The 24,871-nt window shown below is 43.3% G+C and overlaps 1 protein-coding gene across 3 annotated transcripts in view; it reads right to left on the reverse strand.

Annotated features, from left to right (window-relative positions):
* Window positions 1-540: 540 nt before the first annotated feature.
* Window positions 541-24,871, reverse strand: part of LOC106571043 (homeobox-containing protein 1) — a 40,596-nt gene continuing 16,265 nt past the window's right edge. For 2 of the 3 annotated variants that reach the window (XM_014143688.3, XM_014143690.3), the window contains 2 exons: window positions 22,731-22,909; window positions 541-12,982 (listed from right to left, as the gene is read on the reverse strand). In XM_014143688.3, coding sequence (XP_013999163.2) covers window positions 12,848-12,982; window positions 22,731-22,909 — 314 coding nt within the window. In that variant the 3' untranslated portion in view covers window positions 541-12,847. The remainder of the gene's footprint in view (window positions 12,983-22,730; window positions 22,910-24,871) is intronic. The other variant, XM_014143689.3, reaches the window with a different exon arrangement.

The raw sequence follows: 24,871 nt of genomic DNA on the forward strand, positions 1-24,871 counted from the left end.
CTGGTAGGCCGTCATTGTAAATAAGAATTAGTTCTTAACTGACTTGCCTAGTTAAATAAAATAGATAAAATAATACTTTTTTTGAAAACGTCTGCATGTGAACACAATTTTATCTTAACTTTGATGGGCCGATCAGGCTTGTACACAGATTACTTGTGAAAGGCTTTAGTTAGTTCGTAAATAATGATGTAAGTAGCCTTGCACAAGTCTTTGCTTGTGAGCTGGAAGGCTTACATTACCTACTTACCTTGTGAACCTGACCCTAGACAGAAGCCAGGCATGGACCAAGACCAGCAGCAGGAGACAAACACCAAGGACATAGTGACGGTGGTGGGGCTGTGCTGTCCGCTGGGAATCACATGGAACTTTGCCTTCCATTTTTGTATAAAAATAGTTTTAAAGCGATTAAATCACTTAATTTGCTTTCTTAATCTGTAAAAATCTTTACTACATTTAAATGAAATGTATGTACAGTTGAATTTAATGTTAACATTGTTTAAAGATTAATAGCTTTGGGAAAAAAAAATACAATTGCAGATCTCTCATTGATATAATTTTATTGTGTGTGTAATACAGTTGAAGTTGGAAGTTTACATACACTTAGGATGGAGTCATTAAAACTCATTATTCAACCACTCCACATATTTCTTCTTAACAAACTATAGTTTTGGCAAGTCGGTTAGGACATCTTTGTGCATGACACAAGTAATTTTTCCAACAATTGTTTACAGACAGATTATTTCACTTAATCACAATTCCAGTGGGTCAGAAGTTTACATAAAGTTGAATGTGCCTTTAAACAGCTTGGAAAATTCCAGAAAATGTCATGGCTATACAAGCTTCTGATAGCAACGAGGCCTACAAACCTGACTCAGTTACACCAGCTCTGTCAGGAGGAATGGGCCAAAATTCACCCAACTTATTGTGGGAAGCTTTTGGAAGGCTAACCGAAACATTTGACCCAAGTTAAACAATTTAAAGGCAATGCTACCAAATACTAATTGAGTGTATGTAAACTTCTGACCCACTGGGAATGTGATGAAAGAAATAATAAAAGCTGAAATAAGTCAGTCATTCTCTCTACTATTATTCTGACATTTCACATTCTTAAAAGAAAGTGGTGATCCTAACTGACCGAAGGCAGGGAATTTTTACTAGGATTAAATGTCAGGAATTGTGAAAAACTGAGTTTAAAAGGTACTTGGCTAAGGTGTATGTAAACTTCCGACTTCAACTGCACGCACACAGCAATTCCAACAAAGAAAACTGTAAAAAAAAAAAAACTTAATATACTACATTTTAATTACAGAACAGTTGGCCCCCCCCAAAAAATACAAAAAAAAAAGAAAAAGGCACAAAATTCTTTAATGGCCAATACAGTAATTCAGAAGACTATTGGAGAACTGATAAAACAGCATTCAGTCTTGGACTTGTCATTTCAGAGAGCTATATTGACTATATTTACTGGGGACAGGAGACATGGCGGGAACTGTAGATATATGTCTGAACCTGGACCCTGACAGAGCACAAACACCCCCCCCTTCAGGGGTGGACTGGGACCAGAAATCAGCCTTGGCATTTAACACACTGGCCCATTAATTCCTTGAAGCTCCCACACAGGTAATATTTTTTTTGCTTTAGGACCCATTATGATTATTCTACGATATACCCCAATTTAGCCAGGCCACCTGGGCTAAAGATGGACTAGCCCATCTGGCATTGGCCTGAATCGCCCTATTGCCAGTCCACCTCTGACCCCCTTGCACTTTGCTAAACACATGGAAGACAAGGAGAGAAAGAGGTTACTTTCAGATGTTAGGACTTACTATTTTATAAGTTTGTTTGTGGGATTGGACAACCATTAGAAAAACAATTGACATTTTGTACAGGATATCCATTTGGCCTTGAAGACTCCCCAAGTTAATGCCTTTAAGTTCGCGCTTATGGCGTGTAGACCTGAAATCGAATCCCATTAACTTGAATAATGCCGGAACATTCTAGCATACAGGACCTGTACCACAGCACCCCCTTCAGATTGGGAGGTTCTACTACAGGAGAGTAGACTTAATAAAAAGCAGTTCACCTGCAATAGAGGACTGCTTTGCTATTACACAATACAGTATCTTGTCATCTCACACATGGAGACTGTTCTTCATAAGGGCATACACAAACACAGTGAAATAAACTATTAAAAAAAAAATACAAAATAAGCATTGATCCCCCGTGCATCCGGCAAAGGCGGAGGTGTTGCTAACATTTACGATAGCAAATTTCAATTTATAAAAAAAAACCCAGATGTTTGTCGTTTGAGCTTCTAGTCATGAAATCTATGCAGCCTACTGAAATCACTTTGAAGCTACCGTTTACAGGCCTCCTGGGCCATATACAGCGTTGCTCACCGAGTTCCCTGAATTCCTATCGGACCTTGTAGTCACGGCAGATAATATTCACATTTTTGGTGACTTTAAATATTCACATGGAAAAGTCCACAGACCCACTCCAAAAGGCTTTCGGAGCCATCATCGACTCAGTGGTTTGTCCAACATGTCTCCGGACCTACTCACTGCCACAGTCATACTCTGGACCTTGTTTTGTCCAGTGGAATAAATGCTGTGGATCTTAATGTTTTTCCTCATAATCCTGGACTATCGGATCCACCATTTTATAACGTTTGCAATCGCAACAAATAATCTGCTCAGACCCCAACCAAGGATCATCAAAAGCCGTGCTATAAATTCTCAGACATCCCAAAGATTCCTAGATGCCCTTCCAGACTCCCTCCACCTACCCAAGGACGTCGGAGTACAAAAATCAGTTAGCCACCTAACTGAGGAACTCAATTCAACCTTGCGCAATACCCTAGATACAGTCGCACCCCTGAAAACAAAAAACATTTGTCATAAGAAACTAGCTCCCTGGTATACAGAAAATACCCGAGCCCTGAAGCAAGCTTCCAGAAAATTGGAACTGAAATGGCGCCACACCAAACTGGATGTCTTCCGACTAGCTTGGAAAGATGGTACCGTGCAGTGTCAAAGAACCCTCAAAGCTGCTCCATCATCCTATTTTTCCAACCTAATTGAAGAGAATAAGAACAATACAAAATGCATTTTTGATGCTGTCGCAAAGCTAACTAAAAAGCAGCATTCAATAAGAGAGCTTCCACTTCAGCAGTGATGAATAGATGAAAAGATCATGATCATTAGAAAGCAAATTACGGACTCCCCTTTGAATCTGCGTATTTCTCCAAAGGATGTACCTCTTGAAACATTCATGGCCTCTAAACCGTCAAGCTGCATACTGGACCCTATTCCAACTAAACTAATGAAAGAGCTACTCCCTGTGCTTGGCCCTCCTATGTTGAACATAATAAATGGCTCCATATCCACCGGATGTGTACCAAACGCACTAAAAGTGGCAGTAATAAAGCCTCTCTTGAAAAAGCCTAACCTTGTCACAGAAAATATAAAAAAACTATAGGCTTGTATCGAATCTCCCATTCCTCTCAAATTTAAAAAAAACTGTTGCGCAGCAACTCGTTGCCTTCCTGAAGACAATGTATACGAAACGCTTCAGTCTGGTTTTAGACCACATCATAGCACTGAGACTGCACTTGTGAAGGTGGTAAATTACCTTTTAATGGTGTCAGACTGAGGCTCTGCATCTGTCCTCGTTCTCCTTGACCTTAGTGCTGATTTTGATAATATCAATCAGCACATTCTTTTGGAGAGATTGGAAACCCAAATTGGTCTACACTGACAAGTTCTGGCCTGGTTTAGATCTTATCTGTCGGATACATATCGGTTTGTCTCTGTGGATGGTTTGTCTGACAAATCAACTGTACATTTCGGTGTTCCTCAAGGCTCCATTTTAGGACCACTATTGTTTTCACTATATAATTTTACCTCTTGGTGATGTCATTTGGAAACATAATGTTAACTTTCACTGCTATGTGGATGACACACAGCTGTACATTTCGATGAAACATGGTGAAGCCCCAAAATTGCCCTACCTGGAAGCCTGTGTTTCAGACATAAGGAAGTGGATGGCGGCAAATGGTCTACTTTTAAACTCGGACAAAACAGAGGTGCTAGTTCTAGGTCCCAAGAAACAAAGATCTTCTGTTGGATCTGACAATTAATCTTGATGGTTGTACAGTCGTCGCAAATAAAACTGAAGGACATCGCCGTTACTCTGGACCCTGATCTCTCTTTTGACGAACATATCAAGACTGTTTCAAGGACAACTTTGTTCCATCTATGCAACAACGCAAAAATCAGAAACTTTGTTCAAAAAAGTTGCAGAAAAATTTATCACTTCTAGGTTAGACTACTGCAATGCTATACTTTCCGACTACCCGGAAAAAGCAATAAATAAACTTCAGTTAGTGCTAAACATGGCTGCTAGAACCCAAAAATTGTATCATATTACTCCAGTGCTAGCCTGGCTTCCTGTTAAGGCAAGGGCTGATTTCAAGGTTTTACTGCTAACCTACAAAGCTTGCTCCTACCCATCTTTCCGATTTGGTCCTGCCGTACATACCTACACGTACGCTACGGACACAAGACGCAAGCCTCCTTATTGTCCCTAGAATTTCTAAGAAAACAGCTGGAGGCAGGGCTTTCTCCTATAGAGCTCCATTTTTATGGAATGGTCTGCCTATCCATTTGAGAGACGCAGACTCGGTCTCAACCTTTAAGTCTTTCCTGAAGACTCATCTCTTTAGTAGGACCTATGATTGAGTGTAGTCTGGGCCAGGAGTGTGAGGTGAACGGAAAGGCAGTGGAGCAACGAACTGCCCTTGCGGTCTCTGCCTGGCCGGTTCCTCTCGCCACTGGGATTCTCTACCTCAAACCCTAGGATGGGGGCTGAGTCACTGGCTTACTGGTGCTCTTCCATGCCATCCCTAGGAGGGGTGTGTCACCGTGATCTTCCTGTCCGGGTTGGCGCCCCCCCCTTGGGTTGTGCTGTGGGTGAGATCTTCGTGGGCTATACTCAGCCTTGTCTCAGGATGGTAAGTTGGTGGTTGAAGATATCCCTCTAGTGGTGTGGGGGCTGTGCTATGGCAAAGTGGGTGGGATTATATCCTCCTTCTGTCTCAGCCTCCAGTATTTATGCTGCAATAGTTTGTGTCGGGGGGCTACGGTCAGTCTGTTATATCTGGAGTATTTCTCCAGTCTTGTGTGAATTTAAGTATGCTCTCTCTAATTCGCTCTTTCTTTCTTTCTTTCTTTCTCTCTTGGAGGACCTGAGCCTTAGGACCATGCCTCAGGACTACCTGGCCTGATGACTCCTTGCTGTCCCCAGTCCACCCCGTTGTGCTGCTACTCCAGTTAACTGTTCTGCCTGCGGCTATGGAACCCTAACCTGTTCACCGGACGTTCTACCTGTCCCAGACCTGCTGTTTTCAACTCTAGAGACAGCAGGAGTGGTAGAGATACTCTCAATGATCGGCTATGAAAAGCCAACTGACATTTACACCTGAGGTGCTGACCTGTTGCACCCTCGACAACCACTGTGAGTATTATTATTTGACCCTGCTAGTCATTTATGAACATTTTGGCCATGTTCTGTTATAATCTCCACCCGGTACAGCCAGAAGAGGACTGGCCACCCCTCAGAGCCTGGTTCCTCTCTAGGTTTCTTCCTCGGTTTTGGCCTTTCTAGGGAGTTTCCTAGCCACCGTGTTTCTACACCTGCATTCCTTGCTGTTTGGGGTTTTAGTACAGCACTTTGTGACATCAGCTGATGTAAGAAGCGCTTTATAAATACATTTGAAATTTGATTGATTTCACAATAAAAGCATAATTTCCAAACATACAGTATCATTCTCCTCAATTTTACACTAAGAACATAAAAAAGAAATAATATAAATACTTTTTTTTCCCTTTTTGAACCCGTTTCTTTAGTCAACAACAGCGAACCCAGCGCAGGGTTAGGGCAAGACTAGATCCTCTGAAGCAGCAGAATGAAATAATACCAGCCCGATAAATACCCTTTCCACACTGTCGTGCCGAACCAAACTGGCTCAGATTTTTCCCTTTGACATTGTCCTGTCCAGCATGGTTCCAACAAGAATGCTTAGCTCTGCTCAGCTAGACTCAGAAGTGTGTGAAGGGTCAAACTGTCTTTTAAAAAGCACATGCAGTGCCTTCATAAAGTCTTCACACCCCTTGACTTTTTCCACATTTTTCATTGTTACAGCCTGAATTTAAAATGAATTAAAATAGAGATTTGTCACTAGCCTACACACACAATACCCCATAACGTCAAAGTTGAATTATGCTTTTCGAAATTTGTACAAATTAAAAAATAATAAACTGAAATGTCAAGTATTCAACTCCTTTGTTATGGCAAGCCTAAAGTTCAGGAGTAAAAATGTGCTTAACAAGTCACAAGTTACATGGACTCACTCTGTAATTATGGTGTTTGATTTCTGAATGACCACCTCATCTCTGTACCCCACACATACAGATAATTGTAAGGTCCCTCAGTCGAGCAGTGAATTTCAACCACAAATACGAGGGAGGTTTTCAAGTGCCTCGCAAAGAAGGGCAACCATTGGTAGATTGGTCAAATAAATAAAAGCAGATATTGAATATCTCTTTGAGTGAAATTATGAATGACACTTTGGATGTTGTATCAATACACCCAGTCACTACAAAGATACAGGTGTCCTTCCTAACTCAGTTGCCGGAGAGGAAGGAAACCGCTCAGGGATTTCACCATGAGGCCAATGGCTGTGATTGGAGAAAACTGAGGATTAATCAACAACGTTTTAGTTACTCCAATACTAACCTGAGTGAAAAGGAGGAAGCCTGTACAAAATAAAAATATTCCTAAACATACATCCTGTTTGCAACAAGGCACTAAAGTAATACTGCAAAAAAAAATGTGGCAAAGCAAGTCACTTTTTGTCCTGAATACAAAGTGTTGGATTTGGGGTAAATCCAACACATTACCGAGTATCACTCTCCATATTTTCAAGCATAGTGGTGTCTACATCATGTTATGGGTATGGTTGTAATCGTTAAGCACTGGGGAGTTTCAGGATAAAACCAAAAATGGCTCAGGCAAAATCCTAGAGGAAAACCTGGTTCAGTCTGCTTTCCAACAGACACGGAGATGAATTCACCTTTCAGCAGGACAATAACTTAAAACACAAGGCCAAATCTACACTAGAGTTGCTTGTCAAGAAGACAGCGAACGTTCCCGAGTGGCCTGAGTAACAGTTTTGACTTGAATCTGATTTGAAAATCTATGGCAAGACCTGAACATGCCTGTTTAGCAATGATCAACAACCAATTTGACAGAGAATAAAGAATATAATAATGGGTAGATATAATACACATATATATACACACACACACACACACACACCACACACACACACATATAAATACAATCCAGGTGTGGAAATCTCTGAGAGACTTACCTAGAAGTCACAGCTGTAATCCCCGAGCTGACAAGGTACAAATCTGTCGTCCTGCCCCTGAACAACACCGTTAACCCACTGTTCCTAGGCCGTCATTGAAAATAATTTGTTCTTAACTGACTTGCCTAGTTAAATAAAAGGTACAAATAAAATAATTAATAAAATAAACAGCTGTAATCACTTCCAAAGGAGCTTCTACAAAGTATTGACTAAAGGGGTGTGAATACTTATGTAAATGAGATATTTCAGTATTTAATATTCAATAAAATTTGCAAACATTTATAAAAACATGTTTTCACTTTGTCATTGGGTAGTGTGTGTAGATGGGAAGAAAAAAAAAGATTTCATAAATCTTTTGAATAAGGCTGTAACGTAATGTGGAATAAGGCTGTAACGTAACAAAATGTGGAATAAGTCAAGCGGTCTGAATACTTTCTGAAGGCCCTGTACATCAGAGTAAGTAGAATACAGAGATGTTCTGTCTACAGTGCCTTCTGAAAGTATTCAAGTATTTGTATATACAGTGTAGTTTGAAAGAGAGCAGAGTTGGGGACAATAGGAACGTGGACACTTGACTTGAGCTACGCTTTGAATAACTTTAAAGAGCGGGACGATTTACGGGCAGAGTAAAATACATGTAATCAATATTTACTTCCTGTCGATATCGGAGTCTAAACTATAGCCATACATTTTCATGGAAAGACCAATACACCGTGCTTCTCTGCCCAATAGATACATTGCATTCAGAAAGTATTCAGACCTATACTTGTTCCACATTGTTACGTTACAGCCTTATTCTAAAATGGATTAAATAGTTCTCTCCTCATCAATCTACACACAACACCCCATAATGACAGAGAAAACAGGTTTAGACATACCTCATTTACATAAATATTCAGACCCTTTGCTATGAGACTCGAAATTGAGCTCAGGTGCATCCTGTTTCCATTGATCATCCATGAGATGTCTCTACAACTTGATTGGACATGATTTGGAAAGGCACACCTGTCTATATAAGGTCCCACAGTTGTCAGTGCATGTGAGAAAAAAAACCAGGCCATGATGTCAAAGGAATATCCGTACAGGTCCAAGACAGGATTGTGTTGAGGCAAAGATCTGGGGATGGTAGTGAAATATTTCTGCAGCGTTGAAGGTCCAAGAACACAGTGGCCTCCATTCTTAAATGGAATAAGTTTGGAACCACCAAGACTCTTCCTAGAACAGGCTGCCTGACCAAAACTGAGCAATCGGGGCAGAAGGGCCTTAGTCAGGGAGGTGACAAAGAACCCGATGGTCAGTCTGACAGAGCTCTAGAGTTATTCTGTGGAGAAGAGAGAACCTTCCAGAAGGACAACCATCTCTGCAGCACTCTACCAAATCAGGCCTTTATGGTCGAGTGGCCAGACGGAAGCCACTCCTCAGTAAAATAAATTCCCCAAATACAGGTGTGCCAAGCTTGTAGCGTCATACCCAAGAAGACTAAGACTCTAGGCTGTAATCGCTGTCAAAGGCGCTTCAACAAAGTACTGAGTAAAGGGTCTGAATACTTATGTAAATGTGATAGTTCATTTGTAATACATTCGCAAAAATGTAAAAAAAAAAAATTAAGGTTTTTGCTTTGTCATTTGATTGATGAGGGGAAAAAACAATTTCATCCATTTTAGAATAAGTAATGTAACATAATGTGGAGAAATGAATGGATCTGAACACTATCTGAATGAACTATATACAGTGCCTTGCGAAAGTATTCGGCCCCCTTGAACTTTGACCTTTTGCCACATTTCAGGCTTCAAACATAAAGATATAAAACTAATTTTTTGTGAAGAATCAACAACAAGTGGGACACAATCATGAAGTGGAACGAAATGTATTGGATATTTCAAACTTTTTTAACAAATAAAAAACTGAAAAATTGGCCGTGCAAAATTATACAGCCCCTTTACTTTCAGTGCAGCAAACTCTCCAGAAGTTCAGTGAGGATCTCTGAATGATCCAATGTTGACCTAAATGACTAATGATGATAAATAGAATCCACCTGTGTGTAATCAAGTCTCCGTATAAATGCACCTGCTCTGTGATAGTCTCAGAGGTCCGTTTAAAGCGCAGAGAGCATCATGAAGAACAAGGAACACACCAGGCAGGTCCGAGATACTGTTGTGGAGAAGTTTAAAGGCGGATTTGGATACAAAAAGATTTCTCAAGCTTTAAACATCCCAAGGAGCACTGTGCAAGCGATAATATTGAAATGGAAGGAGTATCAGACCACTGCAAATCTACGAAGACCCGGCCATCCCGCTAAACTTTCAGCTCATACAAGGAGAAGACTGATCAGAGATGCAGCCAAGAGGCCCATGATCACTCTGGATGAACTGCAGAGATCTACAGCTGAGGTGGGAGACTCTGTCCATAGGACAACAATCAGTCGTATACTGCACAAATCTGGCCTTTATGGAAGAGTGGCAAGAAGAAAGCCATTTCTTAAAGATATCCATAAAAAGTGTCGTTTAAAGTTTGCCACTAGCCTCCTGGGAGACACACCAAACATGTGGAAGAAGGTGCTCTGGTCAGATGAAACCAAAGTCGAACTTTTTGGCAACAATGCAAAACGTTATGTTTGGCGTAAAAGCAACACAGCTCATCACCCTGAACACACCATCCCCACTGTCAAACATGGTGGTGGCAGCAGCATCATGGTTTGGGCCTGCTTTTCTTCAGCAGGGGCAGGGAAGATGGTTAAAATTGATGGGAAGATGGATGGAGCCAAATACAGGACCATTCTGGAAGAAAACCTGATGGAGTCTGCAAAAGACCTGAGACTGGGACGGAGATTTGTCTTCCAACAAGACAATGATCCAAAACATAAAGCAAAATCTACAATGGAATGGTTCACAAATAAACATATCCAGGTGTTAGAATGGCCAAGTCAAAGTCCAGACCTGAATCCAATCGAGAATCTGTGGAAAGAACTGAAAACTGCTGTTCACAAACGCTCTCCATCCAACCTCACTGAGCTCGAGCTGTTTTGCAAGGAGGAATGGGCAAAAATTTCAGTCTCTCGATGTGCAAAACTGATAGACATACCCCAAGCGACTTACAGCTGTAATCGCAGCAAAAGGTGGCGCTACAAAGTATTAACTTAAGGGGGCTGAATAATTTTGCACGGCCAATTTTTCAGTTTTTTTATTTGTTAAAAAAGTTTGAAATATCCAACAAATTTCGTTCCACTTCATGATTGTGTCCCACTTGTTGTTGATTCTTCACAAAAAATTACAGTTATATATCTTTATGTTTGAAGCCTGAAATGTGGCAAAAGGTCGAAAAGTTCAAGGGGGCCGAATACTTTCGCAAGGCACTGTATACACACACCGTCTGCCAGGGGAGTCTAACTCAGTCCACAGAGGGCCGAGTATCTGCTGATATTCACTCCCCCCCTTAAAGCAGGGGTGTCACATAGAAATTATAATAGACCTACATTTATACAGTTCCTTGACCATGTCCAGCCCACTATTAAATCCCTGAAATTAAAGCTGGACAGTCAGGGAGTATGGGAAAATCCATAAACGATGGTTAGAGGACTATCGTTTTAGCTAATTTTGACAGCGAGGAAATCTACTTTCAGTGCGGCCCTCCAGACTTCGTTGAAGACCGAATGCGGCCCCTGGGGGGAAAATTACTATTATTATTTTATTTTTTCAGCCAGTAGTTTTGAAAGTGGTGCTCATCCAATTGGGTACTACGTCATTCATTTCATATATGGTACGTCCTTCAATGAGGGCGAGTTAACCAAAAGCTTTGTACCGTCTGTCGACACTGAGATCGTCATTCACACGTTGCCGCCAATGGACGCGATCTTAGTGCTACCAAACTTCCAAGAAACTCACCCGCTGTTAGTTAATTTACTTGTGATCAAATTTAACCCTTAAAAAGACTAGATTCACCGGTCTCTGTAACACAGCTCTCAGGTCAGTTTGAAATTATATTATTATTATTATTATTATTATTTATTTATTTTTTAAATCAATGGGTGTATATCATTATTTAAGTCAGAAAATAATTGACCAAATCGCAGATTGTTCCTTTAATACCCACTGTCCTACAAGGCTAAACTGATCAGAAGTTAGCCCTGTGTCTTGTCTCATTTGGCTTTGGGTTACCAAGCCCTTCTGGCTTTCAGTATTGCTTTTTGCCGCATGCACATAACCATCCGCTACAGAAAGGAACTTCTGTATTTCTGGTGGCCATTCCATTTAAAGAACACCACGGACATGAGAAAAAAAGTCATAATGTCAATGTTTACAAACCAAACGTTAAGATTCCAGTAGGAATGAAAGCTGTAGACTGCAGGATACATTGAACAGTAGGGAACAGTCTAGTCCAATCAGAACAGTCTAATCCACAGATCGACTACTCAACTGACTGTTCTCTGGCAGGGTGATAAACTACATCCCTCCCTCTCTTCCAGAAGTGTTAGTAAGAGGCAACTGATGCACTACCAATGCATTGTACAAGGAAATGGGTTCAGGGCAGCACAAGATGAGACAGTATGAGAAACCATAGAAATGGTATCACTTCTATTCTAGAATAGACAGACTTCTATTCTAGAACGTTCTAGAACAGACTTCTATTCTATGTCTCTGATGAGAACAGATACCATATATACAGTACAGCTGCACCCAGGCAGGATTGAGGTATGTGGGTCTGGGCTCAGAGAGGAGGAATGGGAAGACGATTTGACCAGGGCCCCAGGCCAGTGGCACCATATTGGGGTGGGGGGGTCCAGAGAAAAACAGCCATTTATTATCCTCCACTCAACTTTTTCACTCCGATGAGGACAGGACACAGTACACTGGGGCCGTGGAGGGCCAGGGAAAGGAGGATACAGTACACTGGGGCCGTGGAGGGCCTGAGAACCAGGGGAAGGAGGGTACAGTACACTGGGGCCGTGGAGGGCCAGGGAAAGGAGGATACAGTACACTGGGGCCGTGGAGGGCCTGAGAACCAGGGGAAGGAGGATACAGTACACTGGGGCCGTGGAGGGCCTGAGAACCAGGGGAAGGAAGGTACAGTACACTGGGGCCGTGGAGGGCCTGAGAACCAGGGGAAGGAGGGTACAGTACACTGGGGCCGTGGAGGGCCTGAGAACAAGGGGAAGGAGGGTACAGTACACTGGGGCCGTGGAGGGCCTGAGAACAAGGGGAAGGAGGGTACAGTACACTGGGGCCGTGGAGGGCCTGAGAACAAGGGGAAGGAGGGTGGCTGGAGTTTGATAGCTTCATTTGGTCGTTTTCACATTCCTTGAACACACAAACAATCTCTCACGCGCACACACACAAACACGACCTATCCTCTCTTGATTATTACCCTTCGCTCTCCACTCCTTCCTCTCACAGTCACTGTCCAGTAACCACCTCTTCAGTCATCGTCCGGGATCTCTGTCTTGATGTCGCTGGGCACCCCTCCAGTCCGGGACAGAGCCAGGATGGTGTGGTTGACTGCAGCCATCTCCACGGCCAGAGAGATGGGGTCCTGGTGGTCAGTACCATCATCCTGGAAGAAAGGGGGGGAGAAACAGATTATATATAAACTTGTTACTTTCTATTTTATTTAGAGGTCTGAGGGGGACTGATTTCTTCATCGCCTTCCTGCTGTTTTTCATAAATAGCCAGTGGGAGCGCTGTCTGACTCACGCAAGAACTGTGGCCCCAAACCCGACCGCAGGCTCGCAATGATATTTTACATGTACGTTAAGCGGCTCACTTTGCAGCCCCAGTACGAGCAATTTTGCCACCCTGAACAAATTCAAAATTCTATTTTTTGGGGGCCAGAGATAGACGTGGTATTATCAACCAATACGTTACACGTACACTACATGACCAAAAGTACGTAGACACCTGCTCGTCGAAAATCTCACTCCAAAATCATGGACATTAATATAGAGTTGGTCCCCCCTTTGCTCCTATAAACAGCCACAACTTTTCTGGGAAGGCTTTCCACGAGATGTAACATTCCTGTGGGGACTTGCTTCCATTCAGCCACAAGAGCATTGGTGAGGTCGGGCACTGATGTTGGGCGATTCGGCCTGGCTCCCAGCTGGTGTTACAATTCATCCCAAAAGGTGTTAGATGGAGTTGAGGTCAGGGTTCTATGCAGGCTAGTCAAGTTCTTCCACACCGATTGACACACCATTTCTGAATGGACCTCGCTTTGTACACAGGTGCATTGTCATACCGGAAAGGGCCTTCCCCAAACTTGGAAGTGTTTCCACTGTTCCAGCTATGCATTGCACATGGTGATCTTAGGCTTGTGCGCGGCTACTTGGCCATGGAAACCCATTTCATTCAGCTCCCGACTAACAGTTGTGCTTCCAGAGACTGTTTAAAAACAGAGGACAGACGATTTTTACGTGATACGCACTTCGCGGTCACGTTCTATGAGCTTGTGAGGCCTACCACTTTTCAGCTGAGCCGTTGTTGCTCCTAGATGTTTCCACCTCAGAATAACAGCACTTACAGTTGACCGGGGCAGCTGTAGCAGAGGATAAATTTGACAAACTGACTTGTTGGTAAGGTGGCATCCTATGACGGTGCCACGTTTAAAGTCAGAGCTCTTCAGTAAGGCCATTCTACTGCCATGTTTGTCTACGGAGATTGCATGTCCGTGTGCTCCATCTTATACAGGTGTGGCTGAAATAGCCGAATCGACTCATTTGAAGGCGTGTCCACATACTTTTGTATATACAGTGTAGTTTGAAAGAGAGCAGAGTTGGGGATAATAGGAACGTGGACACTTGACTTGAGCTACGCTTTGAATAACTTTAACCTGTTTAGGATAGGGGGCAGTATTGACACGGCTGGATAAAAAAAACGTACCCGATTTAATCTGGTTACCACTCCTACCCAGTAACTAGAATATGCATATACTTATTACACATGGATAGAAAACACCCTAAAGTTTCTAAAACTGTTTGAATGGTGTCTGTGAGTATAACAGAACTCATTTGGCAGGCAAAAACCTGACAAGGTTTCAGGCAGGAAGTGGCCTGTCTGACAAGGTGTCGTTCTTCTTGTCTCTGTTTATTGAAGAGTGAGGATCTTAGCTGTCCCGTGACACTTCCTACGGCTGCCATAGGGTCTCAGAAGGCGGCAAAAAGCTGAATCGTGGCTTTGCAGGCTCTGGCTGAAAAAAAGTAGCGCGTTTGGGTAGTGGCTGGTTACAGTACTGTGAGACTCAGGCTCGTGCCCGCGTCGACCGAAAGCTTTGTTTACTTTCCTCAGTTTAGCTAAATGGACATTCCCGGTCGGAATATTATCGCTTTTCTACGAGAAAAATGGCATAAAAAATGGATTTTAAACAGCGGTTGACATGCTTCGAAGTACGGTAATGGAATATTTAGATTTTTTTTGTCACGAATTGCGCCATGCGCACGACCCTGATTTACCATTTCAGATAGTGTCTGGGACGCACGAACAAAACGCCGCTATTCGGATATAACGATGGATTATTTTGGACCAAACCAACATTTGTTATTGAAGTAGCAGTCCTGGGAGTGCATTCTGACGAAGACAACAAAAGGTAATCAAACTTTTATAATAGTAAAGCTGATATTGGTGAGTGCTAAACTTGCCGGGTGTCTAAATAGCTAGCCCGTGATGCCTGGGCTATGTACTTAGAATATTGCAAAATGTGCTTTCACCAAAAAGCCATTTTAAAATCGGACATATCAAGTGCATAGAGGAGTTCTGTATCTATAATTCTTAAAATAATTGTTATGCTTTTTGTGAACGTTTATCGTGAGTAATTTAGTAAAATGTTAGCGAATTCCCCGGAAGTTTGCGGGGGATATGCTAGTTCTGAACGTCACATGCTAATGTAAAAAGCTGGTTTTTGATATAAATATGAACTTGATTGAACAAAACATGCATGTATTGTATAACATAATGTCCTAGGGTTGTCATCTGATGAAGATCATCAAAGGTTAGTGCTGCATTTAGCTGTCTTCTGGGTTTTTGTGACATTATATGCTAGCTTGAAAAATGGGTGTCTGATTATTTCTGGCTTGGTACTCTGCTGACATAATCTAATGTTTTGCTTTCGTTGTAAAGCCTTTTTGAAATCGGACAGTGTGGTTAGATTAACGAGAGTCTTGTCTTTAAATAGCTGTAAAATAGTCATATGTTTGAGAAATTGAAGTAATAGGATTTTTAAGGTTTTGAAAATCGCGCCACAGGCTTCAAGTGGCTGTTACGTAGGTGGGACGAATTCGTCCCGCCTAGCCCATAGAGGTTAAAAGAGCGGGACGATTTACAGGCAGAGTAAAATACGTTATCAATATTTATTTCCTGTCAATGTCAGAGTCTAAACTATAGCCATACATTTTCATGGAAAGACCAATACATCGTTCTTCTCTGCCCAATAGATACTTTGCACTCAGATATTATTCAGACCTATCCTTGTTCCACATTGTTACGTTACAGCCTTATTCTAAAATGGATTAAATAGTTTTCCCCTCATCAATCTACACACAATACAACATAATGACTAAGCAAATATATATTTTTTTACTTAGTTAAAAAAAATGAAACATCACATTTACGTAAGTATTCAAACCCTTTACTCAGTACTTCGTTGAAGCACCTTAGGCAGCGTATACAGCCTCGAGTCTTCTTTGGTAAGACATTACAAGTCTGGCACACCTGTATTTGGGGAGTTTCTCCCATTCTTCTCTGCAGAGCCTCTCAAGCTCTGTCAGGTTGGATGGGGAGTGTCACTGTACAGCTATTTTCAGGTCTCTCCAGAGATGTTTGATTGGGTTCAAGTCTGGGCTCTGGCTGGGTCACTCAAGGACATTGAGACTTGTCCCGAAGCCACTCCTGCATCGTCTCGGCTGTGTGCTTCGGGTCGTTGTCCTTTTGGAAGGTGAACCTTGCCCCAGTCGGAGGTCCTAAGCGCTCTGGATTTGTTTTTCATCAAGGATCTCTTGCTCCGTACTTTGCTTCGTTCATCTTTGCCTCGATCCTGACTAGTCTCCTAGTCCCTGCCGCTGAAAAACATCCCCACAGCATGATAGTGCCACCACTAAGCTTCACCGTAGGGATGGTGCCAGGTTTCCTCCAGATGTGACGCTTGGCATTGAGGCAAGAGTTCAATCTTGGTTTCATCAGACGAGAGAATCTTGTTTCTCATGGTCTGGGAGTCCTTAGGTGCCTTTTGGCAAACTCCAAGCGGGCTGTCATGTGCCTTTTACTGAGGAGTGGCTTCAGTCTGGCCACTCGACCATAAAGGCATGATTGGTGGAGTGCTGCAGAGATGGGAGAATCTTCCAGAAAGACAACCATCTCCACAGAGGAACTCCAGAGCTCTGTCTGACTGACCATCGGGTTCTTGGTAACCTCCCTGACCAAGGCCCCCCCCCCCCCCGATTGCTCAGTTTGGCTGGGCGGCCAGCTCTAGGAAGAGTCTTGGCGGTTCCAAACTTTTTCCATTTAAGAATGATGGAGGCCACTGTGTTCTTGGGGACATTCAATGCTGCAGAAATGTTTTGGTACCCTTCCCCCAGATCTGTGACTCGACACAATCCCATCTCTGAACTCCATGGACAATTCCTTCGACCTCATGGCTTGGTTTTTGCTCTGACATGCACTGTCAACATTGGGACCTTATATAGACAGGTGTTCCTTCCCAAATAATGTTCAATAAATTGAATTTACCACAGGTGGACTCCAATCAAAGTTTTAGAAACATCTCAATGATGATCAATGGAAACAGGACACACCTGAGCTCAATTTCAAGTCTCATAGCAAAGGGTCTGAATACTTAGGTAATAAGGTATTTATTTTTTATACATTTGCAAAAATGTCTAAACCTGTTTTCACTTCCTCATTAGGGGGCATTGTGAGGAGATGAGGAAAAACAACATTTACACCGTTTTATCACAAGGCTGTAAAAAGTCAAGGGGTCTGAATACTCCAGGCCATTTAATTGAAACCACACATACTGTAGGCGCATTTGATCTCAACAAAGAGAGGAGCAGTAACAGGGCAATTCAATGTACTTATATTTTTGTTTCTTTGTTTTCTCTAAATAAGCTTAATTGTACAATTAAGTGGCCAAATACACTACATATCAAATATTTAGCAATAATAAAAATATTTGTGTGTGGGTCAATGTAAATTGTCCGGTGGTGATTTTTATGAATTGTTCAGCAGTCTAATGGCTTGGGGGTAGAAGCTGTTGAGGAGCCTTTTGGTCCTAGACTTGGCGCTCCAGTACCACTTGCCGCACGGTAGCAGAGAAAGGTCTTGGGTGACTGGAGTCTGACAACTTTATGGGCCTTCCTCTGACACAGCCTATTATATACAGTTGAAGTCGGAAGTTTACATACACTTAGGTTGGAGTCATTAAAACTTGTGTTTTTCAACCACTACACATATTTCTTGTTAAAACTATAGTTTTGGCAAGTCGGTTAGGACATCTACTTTGCGCATGACAAGTAATATTTCCAACAATTGTTTACTGACAGATTATTTCACTGTATCACAATTCCAGTGGGTCAGAAGTTTAAATACACTAAGTTGACTGTGCCTTTAAAATTCCAGAAAATGATGTCATGGCTTTAGAAGCTTCTGATAGGCTAATTGACATAATTTGAGTCAATTGGAGGTGTACCTGTGGATGCATTTCAAGGCCTACCTATATCATGGGAAAATCAAAAGAAATCAGCCAAGACCTCAGAAAAAAAAATTGTAGACCTCCACTAGTCTGGTTCATCCTTGGGAGCAATTTCCAAACGCCTGAAGGTACCAGGTTCGTCTGTACAAACAATAGCACGCAAGTATAAACACCATGGGACCACGCATCCGTCATACCGCTCAGGAAGGAGACGCGTTCTGTCTCCTCGAGATGAACGTACTTTTGCGCGAAAAGTACAAATCAATCCCAGAACAGCAAAAGACCTTGTGAAGATGCTGGAGGAAACAGATACAAAAGTATCTATATCCACACTAAAACGAGTCCTATAACGACATAACCTGAAAGGCCGCTCAGCAAGGAAGAAGCCACTACTCCAAAAGCTCCATAAAAAAGCCAGACCACGGGTTGCAACTGCACATGGGGACAAAGAAAGTACTTTTTGGAGAAATGTCCTCTGGTCTGATGAAACAAAAATAGAACTGTTTGGCCATAATGACCATCGTTATGTTTGGAGGAAAAGGGGGGAGGCTTGCAAGCCGAAGAAAACCATCCCAACCGTGAAGCACGGGGGTGGCAGAATCATGTTGTGGGGTGCTTTGTTGCAGGTGGGACTGGTGCACTTCACAAAATAGATGGCATCATGAAGATGGAAAATTATGTGGATATATTGAAGCAACATCTCAAGACATCAGTCAGGAAGTTAAAGCTTGGTCGCAAATGGGTCTTCCAAATGGACAATGACCCCAAGCACACTTCAGAAATTGTGGCAAAATGGCTTAAAGACAACAAAGTCTAGGTATTGGAGTGGCCATCACAAAGCCCTGACCTTAATCCTATAGAACTTTTGTGGGCAGAACTGAAAAAGTCTGTGCGCGCAAGGAGGCCTACAAAACCTGACTCAGTTACACCAGCTCTGTCAGGAGGAATGGGCCAATATTCACCCAACTTGTTGTGGGAAGCTTGTGGAAGGCTACCCAAAATGTTTGACCCAAGTTAAACAATTTAAAGGCAATGCTACCAAATACTAATTGAGTGTATGTAAACTTCTGACCCACTGGGAATGTGATGAAAGAAATAAAAGCTGAAATAAATCATTCTACTATTATTCTGACATTTCACATTCTTAAAATAAAGTGGTGATCCTAATTTAAAGACAGGGAATTTTTACTAGGATTAAATGTCAGGAATTGTGAAAAACTGAGTTTAAACGCATTTGGCTAAGGTGTATGTAAACTTCCAACTTCAACTGTAGGTCCTGGATGGCAGGAAACTTTACCCCAGAGATGGTAGTGCGGACGGCCCAGTACCTCTGTAGCTCCTTATGGTCAGAGGCCGAGCAGTTGCCATACCAGGCGGGGATCCAACCGGTCAGGATGCTCTCGATGGTGCAGCTGTAGAACCTTGAGGATCTGGGGGCCCATGCCAAATCTTTCCAGTCTCCTGAGGGGGAAAAGGTTTTGTTGTGCCCTCTTCACGACTGTCTTGGTATGTTTGGACCATGATAGTTTGTTGGTGATGTGGACACCAAGGAACTTGAAACTCTCGAACCCGCTCCACTACAGCCCTGTCGATGTTAATGGGGGCCCGTTTGGCCCGCCTTTTCCTGTAGTCCACGATCAGCTCCTGTGTCTTGCTCACATTGAGGGAGAGATTTTTGTCCTGGCAACACACTGCCAGTTCTCTGACCTCCTCTCTATAGGCCGTCTCATCGTTGAGAAGGCCTACCACTGTTGGGTCGTCAACAAACTTAATGATGGTGTTGGAGTCGTGTTTGGCCACGCAGTCGTGGGTGAAGAGGGCGTAAAGGAGGGGACTAAGTACACACCCCTGATGGGCCCCAGTGTTAAGGATCAGCGTGGTAGACGTGTTGCCTACTCTTACCACCTGGGGGCGGCACGTCAGGCAGCCCAGGATCCAGGTGCAGAGGGAGGTGTTTAGTCCCAGAGTCCTTAGCGATTAGCTTCGTGGGCACTATGGTGTTGAACGCTGTCCTGTAGTCAATGAACAGCATTCTCACATAGGTGTTCCTTTTGTCCAGGGGAGAAAGGGCAGTGTGGAGTGCGATTGAGATTGGATCATCTGTGGATCTGTTGGGGCGGTATGCGAATTGTAGTGGGTCTAGGGTGTCCGGGAGGATGCTGTTGACATGAGCCATGACCAACCTTTCCAAGTACTTCATGGCTACTGACGTGAGTTCCACTGTGCGGTAATAATTTAGGCAGGTTACCTTCGCTTCCTTGGGCATAGGGACTATGGTGGTCTGCTTGAAACATGTAGGTATTACGGACTCGGACAGGAGAGGTTGAAAATGTCAGTGAAGACACTTGACAGTTGGTTTGCATGCTTTGAGTACACGTCCTGGTAATCTGTCTGGCCCAGCAGCTTTGTGAATGTTGACCTGTTGAAAGGTTTTGTTCACATTGGCTACTGAGAGCGCTATCACACAGTCATCCGGAACAGCTGGTGCTCTCGTGCATGCTTCAGTGTTGCTTGCCTCGAAGCGAGCACAAAAAGGCATTGAGTTCATCCGGTAGGCTCGCGTCACTGGGCAGCTCGTGTCTGGGTTTCCGTTCGTAGTCCGTAATAGTTTTCAAGCCCTGCCACATCCGACGAGCATCAAAGCCGGTGTAGTAAGATTCAATCTTAATCCTGTATTGACGCTTTGCTTGTTTGATGGTTTGTCCGAGGGCATAGCGGGATTTCTTATAAGCGTCCGGATTAGTCTCTCGCTCCTTGAAAGCGGCAGCTTAGGAAAGTTAGGAGCACCAAATGCTTTTTTTGTTGAAGCACATCTGAAAAAGATTACGTTTCCTTTCTGTGCCACCAAATGTCTGCATATACTGGTAAAGACACCAGGTTGTTAGTAGGGCTGCATGATATGGGCAAAATTATTAACTTGTTGTTCTTTATGCTTCATATGGTTAAAAAGGTTGTGTTTTTTTACTCTTGATGAAGTACCGCATGCTCATTTGCTCATTACCGTAATGCGGTCTAATCTACAGTAACGTGGATCTGATTACCGAAACGCATCAATGATAAAATATGCATAGAATAATAATTACAGAATTCTAAATATTTGAGCATAAAATCTCATTTGCTCTTTATATTTGTGTACTTTGAAAAAAATACTAATTAGTTTAAAACGAATTATATGAACATGCCACAAGTTACGGTAATCAGAACGGATTAAAATGAAAATATACACAGAGTATACAAAACATTAGGAACACCTGCTCCATGACAGACAGACCAGGTGAAACTCAATATTAGAAAGGTGTTTTTAATGTTTGGTATAGTCAGTGTAATCAAAATGTTATTTTATGCAACGTTGGTGTAGTAACTTGTGCATCTTACGGTGTTACGGTAAAGACATTATTTTGGAAAATCTGCACAAATAAATTCAAATCTGAACAGGTAAGAAGATTCATTTAACAGACAATAATTAGATGGTATTTTATCTATTACAAAAATGCGGAAATTTTTTGGGACCAAGAGTAATACCAATATTATGAGAATCACCCACGTCATTCTGGTCCGTTTCCAACTGTTTGAAAAGCATGTTAGCCTGTCCACTTTGTTCATATGTTGAAATCAAGTGACCTACCTTATTTTGCCGAATTAGTTGTCAATTCATATTATAAATTGTGTTTTATGCGTATTGCACATTTATAAAAACACAAACTAGACAGCTAGTATAAACAGTCTTTGGCTAGAATACTGTTACATCGTACCATAATGCTGCGGGCGACAAACCGAGCATCCATTTCCCATAATCAATGTTCATTGATACTCTGGTTTTAGTTGTGTCTGCTCTGTATGCAACTTGAGGAGTTGAGACATAAGGGTATCGCTAGGAAAGGTAACTTCTCTCTTACAGTAAAATAACGTCTCTTTCATCTTTGTTGTTGTTGAGTGGAAGGTGGAGGGGCTGTGTGTGTGTGTGTGTGTGTGTGTGTAAACCGAAAGCAAGAGGTTTCACTCTTCGCCAAAATCTGTGCGTTTCTATGGCTTATTATGGAACTAAGCTTGTCGCCTGTTTTCCTGACTTTGGGGACAACGACTCCCATTGTTAGGGCAGAGATATGAGCATCTTGTCATTATATACAGATCTCTGGTGTGAATTAGAAGGTGTACACAGCAGAGGAGCGAAGAAGACCAGACCAAAAAGACAACATTAGAATAAGCGGACATAAATAATTTTAAAAAATTACAAAAAAATGTACTTGATTCTTGCGATACAATATTCCAAATGCCTGTGCAAAAATATACATTCAAATTAAATCGAATGAATTTGATATCGCCCAGCCCTAAGAGGTAGGCTAGTGAACATGAATCAACCTGTGACTAGGACCTCTGCTTTTAATTCACTAGATGGCAACTACTCTTAAAAAAAAAATAATACATCTGCGGGACTAAAATATTTTCATCCCAAAGTTGTCTTCCTGACTGCCCGCTCCCACCCATAGCATGAAAAATTCCAACCGCGCCACAATGATATCCGTCAGGGCCCGGCGGACATCTCACAGGAATGCAGCTCTCTCTCTCTCCTTTGAATTGCATTTGTCAGGAATGTACTAAATAAATACAGTTTGATTTGGTTCCATACCTGTGTGGGTGAAGTGGGCTCTAGCCTGTAGAAGCCAAAGGGTCTGGCCATGGGTCTCTTGTCAAAGTAGGCCAGGTCACAGGCCTGTTCTGTGTAGTCGCCTCCATCGATGTCGTCGCTGTTGGAGTGTCCTCCAGGACTCTGGACGTCTATCCAATGGCTCTCCAGGATTGTGGCTTCTTGGGAAAAACAGAGCGCCGGTTATTATGACATAAAAACATTCCTTACCCTAGGATACTTCAACCTGGTGACTATCCAGGAGGACAAAGACAAAAGGAGCATCCTGTTTCTGCATAGATCAACGTATTTAGTGACGGGTCATAGGAATAGACTTACGTCCCAGCATGAATCACCATCAGAGCCTTATGACACGTCTGACTTAGTCAACTCCTCACAACTTCCTTAGTGTTACTGTCTGTGACCTCCAGCCAGGTGAAAGGTCATGACACCCACTGGATGGTTATGTCACTACGTGAACAATCTTATCACAGTTGGAAACTAGAATTCTCAAGGGAACACCACAGCTGTATACATAGATTTTTTTCCTATCAATTAAATTAATTTTATAATGCCCTTTTTACATCAGAAGTTAACAGACACCCAACCTAAACCCCAAACAGCAAGCAATGCAGAAGCACAGGTAGTAGGAAAAACTTCCAAGATGGAAGAAACCTAGAGGAACCAGGCACCAAGGACTGACCAGTCCTCTTCTGGCTGTACAGGGTAGACCAGAGAAACCAGGCTCTGAGGACTGGCCAGTCCTCTTCTGGCTGTACAGGGTAGACCAGAGAAACCAGGCTCTGAGGACTGACCAGTCCTCTTCTGGCTGTACAGGGTAGACCAGAGAAACCAGGCTCTGAGGACTGACCAGTCCTCTTCTGGCTGTACAGGGTAGACCAGAGAAACCAGGCACCAAGGACTGACCAGTCCTCTTCTGGCTGTACAGGGTAGACCAGAGAAACCAGGCTCTGAGGACTGACCAGTCCTCTTCTGGCTGTACAGGGTAGACCAGAGAAACCAGGCTCTGAGGACTGACCAGTCCTCTTCTGGCTGTACAGGGTAGACCAGAGAAACCAGGCTCTGAGGACTGGCCAGTCCTCTTCTGGCTGTACAGGGTAGACCAGAGAAACCAGGCACCAAGGACTGACCAGTCCTCTACTGGCTGTACAGGGTAGACCAGAGAAACCAGGCTCTGAGGACTGGCCAGTCCTCTTCTGGCTGTACAGGGTAGACCAGAGAAACCAGGCACCAAGGACTGACCAGTCCTCTACTGGCTGTACAGGGTAGACCAGAGAAACCAGGCTCTGAGGACTGGCCAGTCCTCTTCTGGCTGTACAGGGTAGACCAGAGAAACCAGGCTCTGAGGACTGACCAGTCCTCTTCTGGCTGTACAGGGTAGACCAGAGAAACCAGGCTCTGAGGACTGACCAGTCCTCTTCTGGCTGTACAGGGTAGACCAGAGGAACCAGGCTCTGAGGACTGGCCAGTCCTCTTCTGGCTGTACAGGGTAGACCAGAGAAACCAGGCTCTGAGGACTGGCCAGTCCTCTTCTGGCTGTACAGGGTAGACCAGAGAAACCAGGCTCTGAGGACTGACCAGTCCTCTTCTGGCTGTACAGGGTAGACCAGAGAAACCAGGCTCTGAGGACTGGCCAGTCCTCTACTGGCTGTACAGGGTAGACCAGAGAAACCAGGCTCTGAGGACTGGCCAGTCCTCTACTGGCTGTACAGGGTAGACCAGAGAAACCAGGCTCTGAGGACTGGCCAGTCCTCTTCTGGCTGTACAGGGTAGACCAGAGAAACCAGGCTCTGAGGACTGGCCAGTCCTCTACTGGCTGTACAGGGTAGACCAGAGAAACCAGGCTCTGAGGACTGGCCAGTCCTCTTCTGGCTGTACAGGGTAGACCAGAGAAACCAGGCTCTGAGGACTGACCAGTCCTCTTCTGGCTGACCAGGGTAGACCAGAGAAACCAGGCTCTGAGGACTGACCAGTCCTCTTCTGGCTGTACAGGGTAGACCAGAGAAACCAGGCTCTGAGGACTGACCAGTCCTCTTCTGGCTGTACAGGGTAGACCAGAGAAACCAGGCTCTGAGGACTGACCAGTCCTCTTCTGGCTGACCAGGGTAGACCAGAGAAACCAG

Source organism: Salmo salar, chromosome 15 (assembly GCF_965601325.2).
Source record: "Salmo salar chromosome 15, fSalSal1, whole genome shotgun sequence".
Lineage (NCBI taxonomy): Eukaryota > Metazoa > Chordata > Actinopteri > Salmoniformes > Salmonidae > Salmo > Salmo salar.